Source organism: Scyliorhinus canicula, chromosome 1 (assembly GCF_902713615.1).
Source record: "Scyliorhinus canicula chromosome 1, sScyCan1.1, whole genome shotgun sequence".
Classification (NCBI taxonomy): Eukaryota; Metazoa; Chordata; class Chondrichthyes; order Carcharhiniformes; family Scyliorhinidae; genus Scyliorhinus; species Scyliorhinus canicula.
This window is the reverse complement of record NC_052146.1, coordinates 186,051,974-186,073,869: the sequence shown is the minus strand read 5'-3', so window position 1 is coordinate 186,073,869 and position 21,896 is coordinate 186,051,974. Positions and strand designations below refer to the sequence as shown.

Sequence of the window (21,896 nt, the reverse complement as noted above, 5' to 3'; positions counted from 1 at the left end):
CCAGAGAGGAGAGAGCCTCTTGAATGCTTTGGACACAGTGAGTGCTAACTCCCTGCATGTCTCCAAGAAGGAACTAGATTGGGCACCAATTGTCTCAGATAGGAGGTAAATGGATGAACAGTTATTCCACACAATGCCGATTTAATCTCCCGGGCCTGTTTTGATTGTCTGAGGGGGTTGGAGAAGAATATCAGTGGACTTTTTCCCCTCTTGTTGGCCTGTATTTTTGCCTCTCTCAAGAAATTAAATGGCTGTGGAAGGAGTGGGAAGTGCCTAGCTGCGGTGCTCCCAGGCACCATGAGTGTAGGGTAGATTTGATGGACATACCCTTGCTGGCTCTTTAAAACAGCAATTGTACTTCGTCCTACACACCATTTCAGTCTGTAACTATCGTTATGATTCTGGACCAGACTCCAAAATTTTTGGTGTGATTCAATTAGGGACCAATACGTTTTGTTCAAAGAAGACAAAATTTGAGATCAATGCACTTGCTCAGAGAATAAAGCCACAAGATTCCATGCTTTTTGAACAAACAAAATAAACTTTACCATACAAAGGTCAGAAAGATAAAACAATTTACAACATCTATCTTTAACATTTCATGGTTAAAATGAGGTACATGTGAATTAGCAGGCAAACTATGGCCGAACACACTACACTCCACAATTAATGACAAATGTAACCAAGATAGATTCTATGGATTTCTCAGCAACCCACCCAGATGTCAGTAAACACAGTGAGTTGACCAACCCCGTTGAAACTCTGTGTCTCTCTGAAGGCGGTAGTGTGTATGTGTGTGTGTGTGTGTGTGTGTGGTGGGGGGGTGATCTCATTTAAGGCTAAGGTGGATAGGGAGGAGAGGGAGAAACACCAACGATTGATAGAAAAGATGTGGAGGTGGGTGGGAGGTATGCGGGGGCCCCAGACCCAGGTCCCCTCTTGCCAAAGGGGAATGCGGTGTGTCAGCTGAGAAGGGTGAGGAGAGTTGTCTATGAGTACGGGGAGAAGGCAGGGCGCATGTTGACAGGTCAGATGCAAAGGGAGGCCGTGGTGAGGGAGAGGGTGCGGGATAAGGCGGACGAGGGAGTTGGTGATGGCTCCGGATCAGATTAATAAAGTGTTTGAGGAGTTCTAAAGAGACCTGTATAGGTCGGAGCCACTGGAGGAGGAGCAGCAGGTGAGGGAATTTCTGGGTGGGCTCGAGTGTCCGAGATTGGGAGAGGCAGAGAGGGTATGGTTGGAGGAGCCAGTGGGGAGCAGGAGGTGAAGGTGGCTATTGGGAGGATGCCAGGCAGGGAAGGCGGCAGGGCCAGGTGGGCTTCCGGTCGAACTTTGTAAAAAATATAAGGACAGGTGGCCATTGATGGTGAGAATGTTTGATGACACGATGGGTAGGGATGTCTTGCCGCAAACAATGGGGTAGGCTTCCATCTCGTTGTTGCTTAAGAAGGACAAGGGTCCGGTGAAGTGTGGGTCATATAGGCCCATATCTTTACTGAATATAAATGCCAAGATATTGGCAAAGATGTTGGCGTTAAGGTTGGAAGAGTGTCTCCCAAAAGGTGATTGGAGAGGGCCAGCCGGGGTTCATAAAGGGAAGACAGTTGTTCTTGAATGTGAGGGGGTTGCTGAACATGTTGCTTTCTCCGGCGGAGGGGAGGGGAGGGTGACGGAGGTGGTGGTGGCGTTAGATGCGGAGAAGGCGTTTGATCGGGTGGAGTGGAGTTATTTGATGGCGATATTGGAGAAATTTGGGATCGGGACAAAGTTTGTGGCAGGGGTGCAGCTGCTTTATAAGGAGCCAATGGCGAACGTGTGCATAAACAGTATGACCTCAGGGTATTTTGCATTACATTGTTTTGCAGGGATGCCTCATGTCCCCCCCTTCTGTTTGCACTGGCTATAGAGCCCTTGTTATAGTTGCGTTGAGGAGCTCGGTGTTGTGGAAGAGGATAATGGGGGGTGTAACATAGGGTGGTCCTGATATGCAGATGATTTGTTGCTGTATATTTCGGAGCCGAGCATTTTGGTGGGATGTATAATGGGGTTGCTCCAGCGATTTGGGCTGTTTTCAGGGTACATAATGAATGTAGGGAACGGTGAGTACTTTGTGGTCTCCCCTCTGTGAGGGAGCAGGGGTGAGGAGCTGCTATTCCCCCTGGCATATATTTAGATATTTGGGGGTTAAGGTGGCCCAGGATTGGGCAGGGCTTCGGAAGTTTAACTTCACTAGTTTGGTAGGGAAGATGAAGGCGGATCTCCCTCTGTTGTTGGTGTGCCGGGTGGAGGCATTTAGGCCACAATTCCCGCTTTCATTTCAATGTCTGCCGGTCTCTTTGCCCCCCGGGGGGGGGGGGGGGGGGGGGGGGGGGGGGGGGGGGGGGGGTAGGCCTCCCAAATCTGTTTGTGTTCTCTTTGGCCGACAAATGCAGAAAGTGCGGGGCTGGAGGGTGGGGAAAGGAGACTTTGTGGGTGATGGTGGAGGAGGGCTCTTGTAGAGGGGCATGGTTGCGGTCGCTGGCAACATGCCGCTCCCGATGGCCCCAGGGACGTATTCAGTGAGTCCAGTGGTGGTGGCCATGTTGAAGATCTATCTGGAGGCAGTTTAGACAGCACTTTAGGCTGGGGCCGGGTCAGGGGGAATGCCGATTAGGGGGAATCATGTGAGCCGGGGAGAATAGATGTGAGGTTTTGGGGGTGGGAAGAGAGGGGGATTAAGGAAATTAAGGATCTGTTTCTGGGAGGGTGGTTTGCGAGTTTGGAGGAGTTGGGCGAGAAGTTTGGGCTGGCGGCGGGTGAAAGTTTCAGGTATATGCAGGTGCGGGATTTACGAGGTGTTTCCGACCTTCCCGATAGCGACGCCTCTTTGTTGTTGGAAGCGGTGCGGTTAGTGGGAGGATTGGAGAGGTGGGTCGTCTCGGCGATTGACTGGCAGATTTAGGAGGAGGACAGGGTATCTGGGGAGGTGGTTCAAGTGAAGTGGGAGGAAGAGCTGGGGGCAGTGCTGGAGGAGGGTCTGTGGTATGAGGTGTTGCGGATGGTAAATGCCTCGACTTTGTACTGGGCGCACCTTACAAAGTCTAGGATGAGCCAACTGTTCGAGGCGGTGGACGATGTCTGTGAGAGATGTGGGAGGGGCCCCGCGAACCACAAAACATATGTTTTAGTCCTGCCCGAAGCTGGAAAGGTTTTAGAAGACGCTGTTCAGCACCATTTCGGGGGTTTTACATGTGGACATGGAGCCCGGTCCCCTGGAAGCCATATTCGGGGTGTCAGACCTGCCAGAGCTACAGGCAGGTACGGGGGCAGATGTTTTTGGCTTCGTCTCACTGATTGCTCACAGACGGGTCTTGTTGGGGTGGAGGTCAGCTTCTCCACCCTGTGCCTCAGCGAGGATGGGGGACCTGCTGCAGTTTTTGACCCTGGAGGTGAAGTTTGCACTGAGGTGGGGCAAGTGAGGGGCTCTACAATTGTTGGGATTTGTTCATCTTGCATTTTCGGGAGTTGGTTACCCGAGATTGTTGAGGGAGGGGAGCAGTTTGGGGAGGGCTGGGGAGTTTTGTATTGTAAAATTGTTAAAATAAAATACTTTTTTAAAAAATTGAATGGCGAAGCAGGCTTGAAGGCCGCTGAATGGCCTACTTCTCATCCTAGTTCATACATTTGTATGTTTTACGCTTCACCAGGCTTGTGCACTGCAGACAAGCCTAATGCAGCCACATAACACTTAATAGATGTATTTCCGGAAGCAATTTTGTTAATCAAAGTTAAATGAAAAGTCTAGCACAGTTGCATACCATTTGTTATCACTTCCAACTATGACTTTTTGTTGAATCTAGCCAACTGTATGTAAGAATAGTGATTTCTCTACCCTGGTTTCCATGACAGTGAAACCTCAAGTAATTTCTAGTAAAAATGAATTTGAAACACGTACCCGGTTGTATGTACATTCTAACCTTGTTCCCAATTTCTTTTTTTTAAATTTAATGTACCCAATTAATTTTTTCCAATTAAGGGGCAATTTAGCGTGTTCAATCCACCTACCTTGCACATCTTTGGGTTGTGGGGGCGAAACCCACGCAACACGGGGAGAATGTGCAAACCCCACATGGACAGTGACCCGGGGCCAGGATCGAACCTGGGACCTCGGCGCCGTGAGACTGCAGGAATGCTAACCACTGCGCCACCGTGCTGCCTCCTTGTTCCCAATTTCTAACAAGCGTTTCCTTACAACTGTAGTCCTTCATCCCTGGTAAAATTCTCTGGTACTCTTTCTAAGGCCATTACGTGGTTGTGTACTTATTTCTCGAGCTTGGAGAGACCATCTTATTGTTAATTGTGCATTCTACAGATTCTTCTGCTGCAAGCTCAAGTATTTCAGCATTGTGCACATTCCAGTCAACTGCACTCAGCTGTCAACGCCCCCCCCCCCCCCCCATACAATCTTTGCTCAAACACATAGCAACTATAGGAATGAAACTGCTGCAACCTATAAATGAACCACATACAGGCCCCACTCTACACATCATCTCAATTACTGGACTGCTTTCGGAACACAAATTTTTTTAAAGCATAGAAAATACTAGAAATCTGAAATAAAGACAACATTCGTTGGAAATTTGCAGTAGCTCGGTTGGTGTTACAATTCCAATGCAGGATTCTCCATCTGATAAGTTAACCATTTTTGCTCTTTACAAAAGAGGTTGGACCTGCTCCAGCGTTTTGAATCTTTATTCCTTGCTTAGAACCGGTTTTTATTTTTGAACGTTGGCAGGGATCTCCAAGCATCAAAAGAATGCTTTAGATTTCTCAAAGAATACATTTTTTTATTCTCTTTGTTGATGCTGGGGTTCCATATATGGGGCTGGATTCTCCCCTACCCGGCGGGATGGAGTGGCGTGAATCACTCCGGCGTCGGGCCGCCCCAAAGGGGCCAAGCCCTCACCTTTAGGGGCTAGGCCCGCACCGGTGTGTTTGGCGCGCCGCCGGGAAAGGCCTTTGGCACCACACCAGCCGGGGCTGAAGGGCCTCCGCCGGCCGGCGGAAGTCCACGCATGCGCGGGAGCGCAGCGGCTGCTGATGTCATCCCCACGCATGCGTGGGGGGGGGGTCACCTCCGCATCGGCCATCGCGGAGGCTGATGCCCAACGTGGAAGGAAAAGAGTGCCCCCACAGTACAGGCCTGCCCGCAGATCGGTGGGCCCCGATCGCGGGCCAGGCCACTGTGGGGGCACCCCCAGATCCCGCCGTGCCGCCTGGTCCCGCCGGTAAATACCTTGTTTAATTCACTCCAGTGGGACTGGCATAACAGCAGCGGGACTTCGGCCCATCGCAGGCCGGAGAATCGCCGATGGGAGCCCGCCGACAGACGTGGTGCGATTCCTGCCCCCGCCAAATATCCGGTGCCAGAGAATTCGGCAGCCGGCGGGGGCGGGATTCATGCCAGCTCCCGGCAATTATCCAACCTGGTGGGGGATCGGGAATCCAGCCCATGATATATATATTATTTATATATCTGGTGTCCTGTCACCCACCCTTAAGAGAAGAGAAAATGGGAATGGAGGAGTTTTGAGTAAGTAGGGCGATTGCAGAGCGAGGAGAAATAGATTGAGTAGCTAGTTCAAAGGAGGGAAGGCAAGAGCACTGATGAAAGGAGGAGTAGTTGGTGGAAGGAGACATGGAATCCAAAATGAATGAAGGTTTGGAGTGAAAGGTTGGGCCAGAAGAGAAAGAGATCTGCGGAGAGTCACTCTTTCCCCACAAACCCCACCCCCAATGCAGCCCACAATCATCTATGGCATGTTCACCCAGGACCCTTTTGGATGCTGAGAGGAGGTATTCTCAAATTGAGAAAAAGAGGGCTTGGGGCCGTGTTTGGTATAAACAAATTTCACCAGTATGTCTACAGTTGTAGTTTCATCATAGTAACTGGCCACAAGCACTTATTGGGACTTTTTAAAAACAGTGAGGCAATCCGCGGCTGTCTGTAAATTATCAGACACTTCCCAGTTTATTACTAAAATGTTTTACTTGGGTACCCTTATTTGCAAGATGAACAAAGGACAAGAACAGGTTCCCGGTTTAACATCATTTTATTCACAATTTTCTCACTCACACAAAGTATGACTCAGACTCACAGTTGAGCTCTAGGTACCACCCGCCACTCAGTGAAGGAGGCTGACCAGACTGTGAACACGCAATGAGGATATCTTCTCTGGGCCCGGAACCCAAGGCACCTTCTTTTTGCAATGGTTGTGACTGGGGGACTCCCAGTTATCGCTGAAGATCTTTCTTTTATACCAGTTCTGCTAGCATGGAGGCATAGGTATATGCCCACACCTGGCCTGAGTTCTATTGTCCCATCCAGACTTAAACTTATTAATGGGATTAAACAGGATCCATTGCCCTCTAAAACACGTGTCTGACCAGCTATTAGCCCATTATGGAGTCAGATGGCCTCTTTTGTTTGTCCTGCTACAAAGTTGATCACTTGTGCCTGGAGGTTTGTTACATATTATAGCATGGTCTTGTTCTTTGGGTAAACATGAGTGGGTAATCACAAAATCCACATAGCGATAAATGTGGATTTATCAGGGCCTCATTTGGCAGTTTCAGTTCTGGGCCTATTCAGCCAAACATTATGATCTGCAGGAGTGGAGGCAGACAAAGTTTCAGCATTGAGCATGCCCCCCTCCACAACCAGATGCTGTGGGCTACATGGTTGGCCCGGTTGGCAGCTCGCTGCCCGGCCACGCATGCCCCCACCCCCACCCACCCCCTCGGTGCCCTGACACCTGTCACCCATCCCTCCTGCCAGGGCCACCATTTGATGGCACTGCCCCCACTGGGGGCTGCCGTGGGTACGGCCCTGGATGTACCCGCCGGTGGGTGCCGCTGGCTGGGTGGGGGGGTCCGGCACGCATCCGGACGGCCGGGACGCCTGGGCTGAGCCAGCGACAGGGTGGGTGCCCATCTGCATGGCCGCCGTCATGGTGTCCGTGGCGTTGGTTCCGCCCTGTCATGGTGGGCCGTCGCGGCTGTCTGCCCACCCCACCCGCCGACCCTGGGGGGCCTCCCTCAAACCCCCCGCAGTCACGGCCGTGCCGTCTCGCCGTCCTGGGTTCCCCCCCACGCCAGCCCCCACCTGCTCCGGCCGCCGCGTCAGCCAGCATGACTGGTTGACGCTTTTTCAAACCTTGTTAGAACGACGCGACGTGACCGGAGACTTCAGCCCATCTGAGCCACAGAATCGCTGGGGACCTGGAGAATCACAGGTCAGGCCACCACTGGCGCTGAATCCACGCGTCGCGCGCTTTTGGGAGTAACATGTCCCGGTGTCGCGGGCCGTCTCGGCCTGAACGACGATTCTCCAAGCTGGCGCGGGTCTGGAGAATCCCGACCATGGACTATGGAGGCTAAAAACTGAACCAGTCTGATTATGCCCAGTTCTTCCAATCACTTCCGCTCAGCTTCGACCTTTTAATGCAGGGCATAGGAAGCTGGTCTGGCTAAAACATTTGGGTGTTGAATCTGGATTGTCATAAATTTTGGCTCTCACAAATCTGTGATCCGACTTAGCTCGCTGTGACAAACATCCTTGTAACTTCGCAAAACATCTTGAAGGACACCGTTGGAAATATAAACAATTTTCCAGCCAATGGAATTTAATTTGTTGTAACCAGTCTCTTTCCATTAGGCCGAGTCTGTGCCCTTCCACAACATCCACGGGCAGATGGGCCTCTTGGCGCTTTGTAAGTCACAGGTGTGTTGGTGAACCCAAAGATTTCCAAGGTTTCCCCAGTGCAAGTCTGGCTGCGGTGCTGCTCAAATTTGAAGCTCGAGCTCCATCCTGAATATACTTGAAGGTCTGCTCCCCACAAGTCACTGAGGCTCCGTGGTCGATTTCCATTTTCAAAGGTTTACAATTCACATTTAGCATCTAGCTTACCCGGACTACGTTCAACCGGTACATTGTGAGCTCCTTCTCAGAGTTCCTCTCCACTGTTCAGTGGTGTTGTGGACTGGTGCCCGTTTTTTTATTGACACTTTCGGTCTCCTGAGGCAATGTGCTTGAAGATGGCCGCGATTACAACAGAAGCACATGAACCAGCAACAATAGCAAGTCTCTTGGGGATGGCCCCCCCCCCCAAATTGATAACAGTCCAGCGGTCTTAGGTTGACGACATGTTCTTTTCCCGGTCCATTGACTCTGGTCCAGTTCTTGAGGATCGTGTCGGGTTCTCTGGTGTGCCTGTTGATTCTACCACGCATCTGACTGCCAGACCTCTCCATGCTCAATTGACTTCCGTTTCAGCCACACTTGGAGCTCAGTGGTGCTTTTACAGTGCACTCTATCGTCTGTGCTATCACGATCACTTTTTCCAACGTAATGGTCGTTTCAGCCAGGAGTTTCTTTTGGATGAGATTATGGGTACCATGGGCAATTTAGCGTGGCCAATCTACCTACCCTGCACATCTTTGGGTTGTGGGGGTGAGACTCACGCAAACACGGGGAGAATGTGCAAACTCCACACGGACAATGGCCCGGGGTCGGGATCGAACCCGGGTCCTCGGTGCCTTGTGGCAGCAGTGCTAACCACTGCGCCACCAACAAATTATATATTTGGGGCCCACAAACTATCAAAAGGATCACCTTCTGCTTCTCTTCCCCTGTGATCTCATTCGCAGTGATGAAATAGAGGAACCATTTGATGTAATGCCTCTTTTCTTCATTCCCTTGGTCAAATGGGCCCAGTTTACCAATAATAGGCATTTCAGTCACGTTTTGATATTTCCTGACTCTCGTTGGTCTTTCTTTATTATAACTGCTCCTTCCTTGCCCCCTAGTGTCACAAAGTACTGCAGGCTGCAGTCGGACTTTTTAACCTTGTTTCCAATGTGGTCGCTTGAGAAACACTCTGGAGGCTTCAGGGCTGTTTATTGATAACCTAACACTGCTGCCTCATGGCGCCGAGGACCCGGGTTCGATCCCAGCCCCAGTTCACATTCCGTGTGGAGTTCCAGAGTTTATTAATGGGGTTTACTAATGAAAGGTAAAGGCTGGTAAACAAAAAGGCACAGAAGACAATAGGTTGGATCTTATCTTCCCTACTCCAGGATCCCCTTTTAAGTCGCTATTGGATGGGGTTCATGCACTCCAGCGCGATTTGCCCCAAGCCAGTAATGTGGGTCACCAGGAACCCCCCACCCAGCAGAGACACTAAACAATCGTCTTGGTCTTTATGAGCTGTGAGCTGCAGCCGACACTGCGACACTGAAGAGGAAATTGCAGAGACTGGCTCAGGAATAGGAAAGGAATCTCACTGGGACAGAAAAAAGTCACAATGCCTGGGCAAAGGCTGAGAGGATAAAACAGCAGCTCAGGAACTGACCCATATGTGTTGCACAGGATGATTCCAGCCACCATTCCAAACTGGTGGTGAAACCACCTCACGACCTGTAAAATATTATCCATTAAACAGTTCAAAATTGATCTTTAAAAATGGAAGTTCTCCGAAAGAGCCAAGAATAATATTTTTTAATTTTCAAACCCAGGAACCCAGGGTTGCGGGCAGCTGTCGAGAGGGTCGTGGGGCCATGCGTCGTGGCGTTCCCGATTGCGGGAAGAAGTGTCCAACAGCATGACCGGCTTTTAAAAATGAGATCTTGAGGACCAAGCAGGCTCAACTGTCACATTAAAGGTAAGCAAAAATGGTGGGTCGCAAAGTTCGGGGGGCGTGAGTCGTGAAAGTTGGCCGGCGTGGGTCGCGAAGATCGGCCGGTTGGTAAAAATGGGTCCCAGGCAAAAAAGTTTGAAAAATACTGTATTAAATGATCACACTCCATTTCACTCAAGTATTTGTGTACAGTGTGAATAAGTCCTTCAACAGGACTAACAGTGCCCTCTGGTGCAAAATTGGGCAATTGCCTTCTTGGTCTGCTTGGACTACTGATGCTTCACACCATTTCTTTTTTTTTTAAATAATTTTTATTGAAGAAATTTTTCAAAATACAAACATTTTAACCCCCCCTACATTTACATTTAAATTATAACAAAACAAAGTCAAACCCCCCTACTTAACAAGAAAAAGAAAAAAGTCCCCCCCCCCCCCCCTACTCGCGCGTCCCCCCCCCCCCCCGCCGGCGAACCGACAGTCAGACCAACTTATCATTTCTAGCAGCGTCCTCGGGCAGGCCTTGCCCGTGCCACCACCGCTACCGTACTTCCTTCGTCTTTGTCCCCCCTCCCCCCCCCCCCCCCCTCCTCCCCCCCTCCCTCCCGCCCTCCCCTCCCCTCCCGGGTTGCTGCTGTCACGGCCTCAGTTTCTATCTCTGATCCAAGAGGTCTAGGAAGGGTTGCCATCGCCTGAAAAACCCCTGCACCGACCCTCTCAGGGCGAATTTGATCCTTTCCAATTGGATGAAGTTTGCCATGTCGTTTAACCAGGTGTTAACACTCGGAGGCCTTTCGTCCCTCCACTGAATCAGGATCCTCCTCCGAGCCACCAAGGACGCAAAGGCTAATATTCCAGCCTCCCTCGCCTCCTGTACCCCCGGTTCCACCCCAACCCCGAAGATCGCAAGTCCCCATCCTGGCTTGACCCTGGACCCCACCACTCTCGACACCGTCCCTGCCACCCCCTTCCAGAACTCCTCCAGTGCCGGACATGCCCAAAACATATGTGCATGATTCGCAGGGCTTCCCGAACATCTGACACACCTGTCTTCACCCCCGAAAAACCGACTCATCCTTGTCCCCGTCATGTGGGCTCTATGCAGTACCTTAAATTGAATGAGACTTAGTCTCGCACATGACGACGACGAGTTGACCCTCTCCAGGGCGTCTGCCCATGTCCCGTCCTCTATCTGTTCCCCCAGCTCTAACTCCCACTTATCTTTCAGCTCCTCTACTGGTACCTCCTCCACCTCCTGCATAATCTTATAGATGTCCGAGATCTTCCCCTCCCCGACCCAGACCCCTGATAGCACCCTATCACTCACCCCCCTGTCGGGGAGCGCGGGGAACCCCGCTACCTGTCGTCTGGCAAATGCCTTCACTTGGAGGTACCTGAACGTGTTCCCCGGGGGGAGCCCAAATTTCTCCTCCAGCTCTCCCAGGCTCGCAAACCTCCCCTCTATAAACAAGTCCCTCAGTTGTCTAATACCCGCCCTCTGCCAGCTCTGGAATCCCCCTCCTGTGTTTCCCGGCGCAAATCTGTGGTTCCCTCTTAGTGGTGCCCCTATCAGACCTCCCACTTCCCCCCTATGTCGCCTCCACTGCCCCCAGATCTTGAGGGTGGCCGCCACCACCGGGCTCGTGGTATACCTCGTGGGAGGGAGCGGCCATGGTGCCGTTACCAGTGCCCCTAAGCTTATGTTGCCGCAGGACGCCCTCTCCATGCGCTTCCAGGCTGCCCCCTCCCCTTCCATCATCCACTTTCGTACCATCGATGTATTTGCCACCCAGTAATATCCTGAAAGGTTGGGTAACGCCAGCCCTCCACTATCCCTACTCCGCTCCAAAAAGACCCTTCTAACTCTCGGGGTGCCATGTGCCCACACGTACCCCATGATACTACTCGTTACCTTCTTGAAAAAGGCCCTGGGGAGGAAGATGGGCAGACACTGGAACAAAAACAAGAACCTCGGGAGGACCGTCATTTTAACTGACTGCACCCTCCCTGCCAGTGACAGCGGCACCATGTCCCACCTCTTAAACTCCTCCTCCATCCGTTCCACCAGTCTGGAAAAGTTCAACTTGTGGAGGGTCCCCCAGTTCTTTGCCACCTGCACCCCCAAATACCTAAAACTTTTAACTGCTCTTTTGAAGGGGAGCCTCCCAATTCCTTCCCCTTGGTCTCCCGGGTGTATTACAAAGACCTCACTTTTCCCCAGATTTAATTTATATCCCGAAAAGTCCCCGAACTCCGCTAGTATCCCCATTACCTCCGGCATTCCCCCCTCCGGGTCTGCCACATACAACAACAAATCATCCGCATAGAGTGAGACCCGATGTTCCTCCCCTCCCCTTGTCAGTCCTCTCCACCCCCCTGAACCCCTCAGTGCCATCGCCAACGGCTCAATCGCTAATGCAAAGAGTAAGGGAGATAGGGGACATCCCTGCCTAGTACCTCGATGGAGCCCAAAATATTCTGACCTCCTCCCGTTTGTTACCACACTTGCCATCGGAGCTGAATAGAGCAGTTTTACCCACTTGATAAATCCCTCCCCAAACCCAAACCTTTCCAACGTCTCCCACAAGTATTCCCACTCCACCCTGTCAAATGCCTTCTCCGCGTCCAGCGCTACCACTATCTCCGCCTCCCCTTCCACTGCTGGCATCATAATCACATTTAACAATCTCCGGACATTTGTGTTAAGTTGGCGTCCCTTCACGAACCCCGTCTGGTCTTCATGGACTACCCCTGGCACACAGTCCTCTATCCTGGTTGCCAGGACCTTTGCTAACAGCTTGGCGTCAACATTCAGGAGGGAAATGGGCCTGTAGGACCCGCACTGGACCGGGTCCTTGTCCCGCTTCAAAATCAAGGAGATCAGGGCCTGCGACATTGTTGGGGGCAAAACCCCCCCCTCGCGCGCCTCATTAAAGGCTCGCACCAGCACTGGACCCACCAAGTCCACAAATTTCCTGTAAAACTCCACCGGGAACCCATCCGGCCCCGGCGCCTTCCCCGCCTGCATCTGGCCTATCCCTTTAATTAGCTCCTGCAGCTCTATCGGCGCCCCCAACCCTTCCACCAGCTCCTCCTGTACCTTTGGGAAACCCAATTTGTCGAGAAAGTTCTTCATTCCCCCTCTCCTCTTCGGCGGTTCAGACCTATACAATTCCCTATAGAAGTCCCTAAAGACCCTATTCACCTCTTGCCCCTTCTGCACTACATCCCCACCCCTCTCTCTCACTCCCCCAATCTCTCTGGCTGCATCTCGCTTACGAAGCTGGTGTGCCAGCATCCTGCTCGCCTTTTCCCCGTACTCATACGCCGCACCCTGCGCCCTTCTCCACTGCATTTCCGCCTTCCTAGTGGTCAGTAGGTCGAACCTGGCCTGCAAGCTACGCCGCTCCCTTAATAGCCCCTCCTCTGGTGCCGCCGCATATTTCCTATCTACTTCTAGGAGCTCCCCCACCAGCCTCTCCCTTTCCTGCCTCTCCTTCCTCTCTCTGTATGCCCTTATGGAGATCAGCTCTCCTCTAATCACTGCTTTCAAGGCCTCCCAGACCGTCCCCACCTGCACCTCACCTGTGTCATTCGTACCCAGATAGTTCTCAATGCCCGTTCTCACCCTTCTGCACACCTCTTCGTCCGCCAACAGCCCTACATCCAGGCGCCACAACGGGCGTTGGTCCCGCGCCTCCCCCATGTCCACGTCCACCCAATGTGGTGCATGGTCCGATATCGCAATGGCCGAGTACTCCGTGTCCTGCACTCTCGGTATCAGCCCCCTGTTCAATACGAAAAAAATCGATCCTAGAGTACACTCTGTGGACGTGGGAGAAAAAAGAATACTCCCTCGCCCTAGGCCTACCAAATCTCCATGGGTCTACCCCTCCCATCTGCTCCATGAACCCCCTTAACACCTCTGCCGCTGCCGGCCTCCTATTCGTCCTGGAACTCGATCTATCCAGCCCAGGGTCTAACACCGTATTAAAGTCCCCTCCCATGATCAGGCCCCCTGCCTCCAGTCCCGGGATGAGGCCCAGCAGGCGCCTCATAAAACCCGCGTCGTCCCAGTTCGGGGCATACACATTTACCAGTACCACATTCTCTCCCTGCAGCCTACCCCTCACCATCACGTACCTGCCCTCCTTGTCTGCCACCACCTCTGCCGCCACAAACGACACCCTCTTTCCCACCAAAATCGCCACCCCCCGGTTCTTGATATCCAAGCCTGAGTGGAACACCTGTCCCACCCACCCCCTTCTCAGGCGGACCTGATCTGCTACCCTCAAATGAGTCTCCTGCAGCATTGCTACATCAGCCTTCAGTCCCTTCAGGTGAGAGAAGACCCTTGATCTTTTGACCGGCCCATTCAGCCCCCTTACGTTCCACGTGATCAATCGGGTCGCAGAGCGACCCGTCCCTACTCCCTGTCGATTAGCCATGTCTTGTCCCTTGCTCGCCCCGGGTCATCCCTTCTTTTCTGACCCGCTTCCCATAGCGATGGCCCCCCCCGGCTCTCCCCTTCTCGTCCCTGGTCTTTCCAGCAGCAACCCGGTGTCCCCCCCCCCCCCCCCCCCCCCGGCTAGGACCCCTCCTAGCCGCGATGTACCCCACATCGTACTCCCGAGAGTCAGCTGGTCTCCGCTGACCCGGCTGCTCCTGCCACATTCCGACTCCTCCCGGTTCACCCCATCTGCGCCCGTGAAAGATCCCCTTAAAACCCCCGAGAAAGACCCGCATAATCAACCCGCTCCCCCCCGTCCCGTCTCCCCAACTTAACGATATAAATACCCAATGGCAACTAAATACATAAATACTTAACTACATACTTAAATAACAAAATAATTAACTATCAACTAACAGTGAGCCCAACCATCACCCTCCATCAAACAGTATAAATAACCGCAGATAACCATAACCCGAAAAGAAAAAAAGAACAAAAAACCCCCCCAAGCACCCAAAGAAAATGGGTAAGAGGGGTAAATAACTAAGGGAAATTGGAAACGGGAAAAAACACCCCATAAGAAGCCAACGACCCACAATAGAGATTTCAACAGTACAAATATACAGAAACACCCAACAATTCGAAACCTTCAAAATATTCAGAAAAGTCAACCGTTCGAGAAAAAACACCCCAAACAATCCACGAAACTGTTACCCAGTTCCGACCTGGCCTGAAAAAGAAAAGGGCCACTTGCTCAATCAAGAGTCCCCCGGCGGCTACAACCGCCGGTGCTCCCAGGTTTTAGTTCGTGTCCAACTTTTCCTCTTGTACAAAGGTCCAGGCCTCCTCTGGGGACTCGAAATAATGATGTTGGTCCTTGTAGGTGACCCACAAGCGCGCCAGTTGCAGCATTCCAAATTTGATCTTTTTCGCGTGTAGCACCGCCTTTGTCCGGTTGTACCGGGCCCGCCGCTTTGCCACCTCCGCACTCCAGTCCTGGTACACCCTTACCGTCGAGTTCTGCCACTTGCTGCTTTTCTCCCTTTTTGCCCACCTCAGGACTTTCTCTCGATCACTTAGCCGCTGGAACCGCACCAGCACCGCCCTCGGGGGCTCGTTTGCCCTAGGCCTCCTGGCCATGACCCGGTATGCCTCTTCCAATTCCAGGGGCGCCGGACCGGCCCCTTCCCCCATCAGGGAGCTCAACATCTCCGCCACATATCCCGGGAGATCCGACCCCTCCAGGCCTTCTTCCAGGCCCAGGATCCTCAAATTTTTCCTCCTCATCCGAGTGTCCAGCTCCTCGAAGCGGCTCTGCCACTTCATGTGGAGTGCCTCGTGCACCTCCACCTTTGCCCCGATGACTGTGGCCTCCTCCTCCCTCGCGGTCATCTCCTGCTGCAGATCTTTAATCGACGCCTCTTGGATCGCCTGGGCTCCCACCAACCTGGTGGCCGTCGCGTTCATGGACTCTAAGAGCTCCACTTTCATCTCCGTGAAAAAACGGAGGAGAGCGGCCTGCTGCTCCTCCGCCCATTTCTTCCACTCCTCCGATGCACCGCCGGCCGCCATTTTGATTTTCTTCCCCCGCTTTTTTTGGGGAGCTGCTGCCGTTTTTCTTGCCGCTCCACTCCGGGTACCGACCATAAAATCGGTCTAGTTCTCCTCAGGGGACCTTCCCCCACCGGGATTTGTTTTTTCAGCGCCGTTGGGGCCCTCCAATTGGCCCAAAAACACCTTTGTTGCAGGAGCTTCCAAATGTGCGGCTTAGCTAGTCATAGCCGCAACCGGACACTTCACACCATTTCAATGTACAACCTCGTCAAATCTATTTAGAACAGTAAACAGTCACGCTGAAAGTTTACTTTTGCATATGTGCTGTGTAGATTTGTTTGTGCTTTTCGTTACATCACTGCACTGTTCCATGGTTTATTGCTAACCTAACACTGCTGCCTCATGGTGCCGAGGACCCGGGTTCGATCCCAGCCCCGGATCACATTCCGTGTGGAGTTCTCCCAGTGTCTGCGTGGGTCTCACCCCCACAACCCAAAGATGTGCAAGTTAGGTGGATTGGCCACGCTAAATTGACCCTTAATTGGAAAAAATTAATTGGGTACTTTAAAATTTTAAAAAATGTTTCTTACCAACAAAGATTTCCTTTGTGGCAATTTTAGTCTAAACCAGCTTTTCCAACAGTCCTTGTGGGTATTGCATTCACCACTGTAAATGGGCAATGCAGTTACTTGCTGAAAGTGTCTCTGAAAAACTAGCCAATCAAGGCGCCGGAATGTGACGACTAGGGGCTTTTCGCAGTAACTTCATTGAAGCCTACTTCTGACAATAAGCAATTATTATTTGTAGTAGTAGTATAGTTAGATGTCAGTTGTATCTCAGTGGATAGCACTCTTGACTCTGAATTTGAAGGGACTGGGTTCAAGCTCCATTCCAAAGAGCTGGGTGCATTATCCAGGCTGATACTCCAGTGCAATCCTGAGAGAATATCCTCTCAGGTTGATGTTAAAGATCCCATGGAATTATTTTTGAGGATGAGAAAGAGGGTGTGTTGTCCCTCGGGCCAGCATCAGATTTCTCTCATCTTTATTGTATTACAATTTATGGGACATTGCTGTGTGAGGAGTGGCTGTTGTAGTTTCTCCAACTCTGACAACACTTCAAAAGTACTTAATTTCCTGTAAAAATGCTTTGTGATGTCTTGAGGTCAAGCAAAGCTCTTTATAAATGCAAGTACTTCCTTTCATGGGTGAAACCGCACCTTGAAATCAATCTTGATGTTTGAATGTCGTGTGCCATGTTCTGCTCAGTATCAACATTATTAAACCACTCATGAGGCACACACTGGACCTTGGACCTGATAAACAAGAGCTGTCAGTTCACCAGCAACCACTAAATCACTTATGTGGCTTTCCCTGGATGATTTCAGCCTACCTGACTCTTCCCTCACCTCCTCGTTTCCAGGAGACCTCATTCGCAGTTCACAATGGGGCAGAAAAACAAGTCTAACTTTGAAAATGGTTCTCCCCCCCCCCCCCCCCCCCCCCCCCCCCCCCCCCCCCCCCCCCCCCCCCCCGTGCGATTCTGCAGCTGATTTAATTTCACTTCCCACCCCAAATCTCCATCAAGAATCCAATTAAACAACATTTGACATATCTGAACCTTTCAGCCATGGCTCAGTTTGTAACACTCTCGTTTCTGAGTCTATTGTTTGCTCAAATTCGACTCCAGAGTTTTAAGCACAAAACCTAGGCTAACACTCCAGCACTGTACGGATGGAGTGCTGCACTGTTTGAGATGCAGTCTTTCCAATAAGAAGTTCTAAACCTTTTTTTTCTCTCCAGGTGGCACTACTTGATGAAGACCTGGGAGGTTCTCCCCGGTCTCCTGGTTTTAACATCTATCCTTCAACCAACATTACATAAACAGATTTGTCATCACATTAATATTTATGGGATCTTACTGTGCACAATTTTATTAGGGCATTCCCAACATGTTGAACACCACTTGGAGGAAGCACTAAGGGTGGCATGGTCGCAGAATATACTCTGGGTGGGGGACCTCAATGTCCATCACCAAGAGTAGCTTGATAGTACCACCACAGACTGAGCTTGGTGGGTCCTAAGGGACATAGCTGCTAGACTGGGATTCCACAGGTGGTGAGGGAACTAAGAAGAACAAAAACATACTTGACCTGAGGCTCACCAACCTTCCTGTTGCAGATGCATCTGTCCATGACAGCATCGACAGAAGTGACAATTGCACAGTCCTTGTGGAGACAAAGTCCCGTCTTCACATTGAGGATACCCTCAAATATGTTGTGCGCAGTACACCGTGCTAAACGGGATAGACTTTGAACAGATCTAGCAATTCCAGACTGGGCATCCATGAGGCTCTATGGGCCATCAGCAGCAGCAGAATTTTACTCTACCACAATCTGCAACCACATGGCCCGGCTTATCCCCCCGCTCTACCTTATCAGCTAGCCAGGGGATCAACTCTGGTTCAATGAAGAGTGCAGGAGCAACATCAGGCATACCTAAAAATGAGGTGTCAACCTGGTGAAGCTACAACTGAGGACTACTTGCATGCCAAACAGCATAAGCAGTAAGTAATAGACAGAGCCAAGCGATTCCACAACAAACACATCAGATCTAAGCTCTGTAGTCCTGCCATATCCAGCCGTGAACGGTAGTGGACAGTTAAACAATTGTCCACTACCACTGGAGGAGGAAGAGGCTCCACAAATATCCTCAATGATGGAGGAGTACAGCACATCTATACAAAAGGCAAAGTCAAAGCATTTGCAACAATCTTCAGTCAGAAGTGCTGAGTGGATGATCCATCTTCGTTTCCTGTAGAAATACCCAGCATCACAGATGTCAGTCTTCAGTCCATACGATTCACTCCACATGATATCAAGAAATGGCTAAAGCTACTGGAAACTGCAAAGACTTTGGGCCCTGACAATATCCCAGCAATAGTACTGAAGATTTGTGCTCCAGAACTTGCCGCGCCCGCCAGCCAAGTTGTTCCAGTACAACTACAACACTGGCATCTAGCTGGCAATGTGGAAAATTGTCCAGGTATGTCCTGTACGCAAGAACAGGACAAATCGAACCCAGGTAATTACCAACCTGTCAGTCTACTCTCCAAGATCAGAAAAGTGATGGAAGGAGTCATCAAAAGTGCGATCAAGTGGCGTTACTCAGCAATAGCCTGTACACGGACACTCAGTTTGGCTTATGCAGGGTTACTCAGCTCCTGACCTCATTACAGCCTCGGTTCAAACATGGACAAAAGAGCTGAATGCTGAAGGTGAGGTGAGAGTGACTGCCTTGATATCAAAGCAGCATTTGACAAAGTATGGCATCAAGGAGCCCTTGCTAAACTGGAGTCAATGGGAATCAGGGGAAGGCTCTCCGCTGGTTGGAGTCATAGCTGGCACAAAGGAAGAATGGTTGTGGTTTTTGGAAGTCAATCATCTCAGCTCCAGGATATCACTGTAGGAGTTCCTCAGGGTAGTTTCCCAGGCCCAACCATCTTCAGCTGCTTCACCAATGACCTCCCTTCCATCATAAGGTCAGAAGTGGGGATGTTCGCAGATGGCTGCACAATGTTCAGCATCATTCGCAACTCCTCAGATAATGAAACATCCAAATGCATCAAGACCTAGACAATATCCAGACTCGGGCTGACAAGTGGCAATTGACATTTGCGCCACACAAGAGCCAGGTAACACAAGAAAGGATCTAAACATCGCCCCTTGACATTCAATAACATTACCATCGCTGAATCTCCCACAATCAATATCCTGGGGGTTACCATTGATCAGAAACTGAACTAGGCTAGCCATATTAATACTGTGGCTGCCAGAGAAGGTCAAAGGCTAGGAATCCGATAACAGGTAACTCACCTCCTGACCCCCCAAAGCTTGTCCACGATCTACATGGCACAAATCAGGAGTGTAATGGAATACTTTCTCCACTTGCCTGTACGAGTACAACTCCAAAAACACTCAAGACGTTTGACATCATCCAGGACAAAGCAGCCCACTTGATTGCTCCCTTTTCCACAAACATTCAATCCCTCCACCACCGACGAACAATGGCAGTCGTGTATACCATCTACACGATGCACTGCAGGAAGTAATCATGGTTCCTCAGGCAGCACCTTCCAAACCCATGACCACTACCATCCAGATGAACAAGAGCAGCAGATACCTGGAAGTTCCCCTCCAAGTCACTCACCACACTGACTTGGAAATATATTGCCATTCCTTCACTGTTGCTGGAGCAACATCCTGAAACACCCTCCCCAATTGCACAGTTGGTGTTCCTACATCTCAGGACTGCAGCAGTTCAAGAAGGCAACTCACCATCACCACTGAAGGGCAACTAGGAATGGGCATTAAATGCTGGCCTAACCAGCGGTGCCCAAATCCCGTATATGAAAAAAAGTGAAAAGCAATTCATTGCATGTAAACTGTCTTAGGGCATCCAGGGGTCATGAAAATAGCAAGTCCAATTTTTTTATTTTGATCGAGAAGAGTTTTCATATTTGATCAACTTTTATTTTTAATTTAAGAGTATCCAGTTATTTTTTTTTTCCAATTATGGGGCAATTTAGCGTGACCAATTCACCTATCCTGCACATTTTTAGGTTGTGGGGGTGAGACCCACACAGACATGGGGAGAATTTGCAAACTCCACATGGTCAGTGACCCGGGACCAGGATCGAACCCTCAGCGCCATAAGGCAGCAATGCTAACCACTGGGGCACCGTGTCGCCCTTGATCAACTTTTTAAATGAAAATGTATTCCCAAGCACATCATACAATGGACATATACTTTGACTCTTTTCCTTCTCACAAAAAGGTTCGTTGCTAGATCTAAAGCAATGAGTATGTCAGCCACACAGACCCGTAAAAACCTTGATCCAGACCTGTGCGCAGACCTAGCTTATCTCAGATGGAATGACAAGATGACTACAACTGACCCGAGTCGGTGCCCCGGATTAGCCCACTCCTGCTTCCAGCAAAATGGCTGAATGTGGCTTGTGTGTGATGCACTATGCAGAGGAATAGCTTGTCAGTATTGTCTCGCCCGAGTTCAGACTTGAATGGACATCTGGGCGAAATACCAAGAACATCCAGGACCTATGGAGTCAGTCCTCATCGGAACATCCACCCACTGAGGATTAAACAAGTTGGTGAAGAAAGATATATATATATATATATTTTAAATGCACCAAACATCTTTTCTCATAAACGCAATGTTCCTTTGAGGATTGTTAAATCTATTCAAGAAAGAGGCGCACGTTTAATAAACAAGGTTGGACAAAGTAATGATTTTGACTTCTACTGAAACGTGCGTACCTGTTCCGGGGAGTATGATGTTGAGGACCAGGCAGAAGACAGCCATTTGCCTGCTCATGTAGGGGATGGCCCCGGTGATCTTGGTCGGCTTCATCTGAGGGTCATCTGCGTCGTTCTCCGAATCCTCCTCTTCCCTTTGCAGGGCGCCCCGGACCAGTGTTACCAGGTTGTTTCTGGAGTCGGTGAGAGAGGCTCTCCTGAGGTCGAGGTGAGCGACGGACAGCCCATCCCACAGGTTGACTGTCCGGGATCCCAGTCCGGGAGGTCGTTTCTCCTCAGGGGGAGCCTCTGGGAGGTGGGAGATGAAAAGGGCGGGACACCCCTTGTTCATATTCGCGCGCGCGTTTCCCTTGAAGCAAGGAAGATCCCTTCAACTGCTGACCAATTCTGTACCACTTAACTTTTCATCATTTTAGCTCCCACCGTCCATTCCTCTTATTTTCCCAGTTTCTCAACTTTAAAAAAAAGTTAGATCAATTTTCTTTTCGAAACCCAGGTCATGGCAAAGCAAGGATACCAGCTTAACTCGAGCTCTCTTGTTTCCCCCTCTTCAGACTGGATGCGGTTTCAGAGGAATGAAGGTTCAGCTCTAACTCTTGGGTCATGTTGCTGTTTCACAGTTGAGTGTGCCTTTAACCGAACAGATCAGTCACTTAACTAACAGGCCAGCGATCATGGCGTTGTGATTTATACACATGACCCCAAAAGAAAGGGAGTGTGCAGATAGATGGAGGCCAATAATAAGATTGAGAGAAACTAATTGTATTACAATACCAGTCGAAAATGTGCTCAACACCGCCCTACCACAGTGACGGATGTTCATGTTTACTATACAGTCTGAGGGTAACACATAATAAAATTGCTAACGCGGGAAAATGTAGAA

At 50.6% G+C, this 21,896-nt stretch overlaps 1 protein-coding gene across 1 annotated transcript in view; it reads right to left on the bottom strand.

The window, feature by feature from the left end:
• LOC119977764 (protein SPEC3-like) overlaps nt 1-21,561 on the bottom strand; it is a 67,202-nt gene extending 45,641 nt beyond the window's left edge. The window contains exon 1 of the mRNA XM_038818971.1: nt 21,014-21,561. Within this exon, the coding sequence (XP_038674899.1) occupies nt 21,014-21,344 (331 nt within the window). The 5' untranslated portion in view covers nt 21,345-21,561. The remainder of the gene's footprint in view (nt 1-21,013) is intronic.
• Between the last annotated feature and the right edge of the window lie 335 nt (nt 21,562-21,896).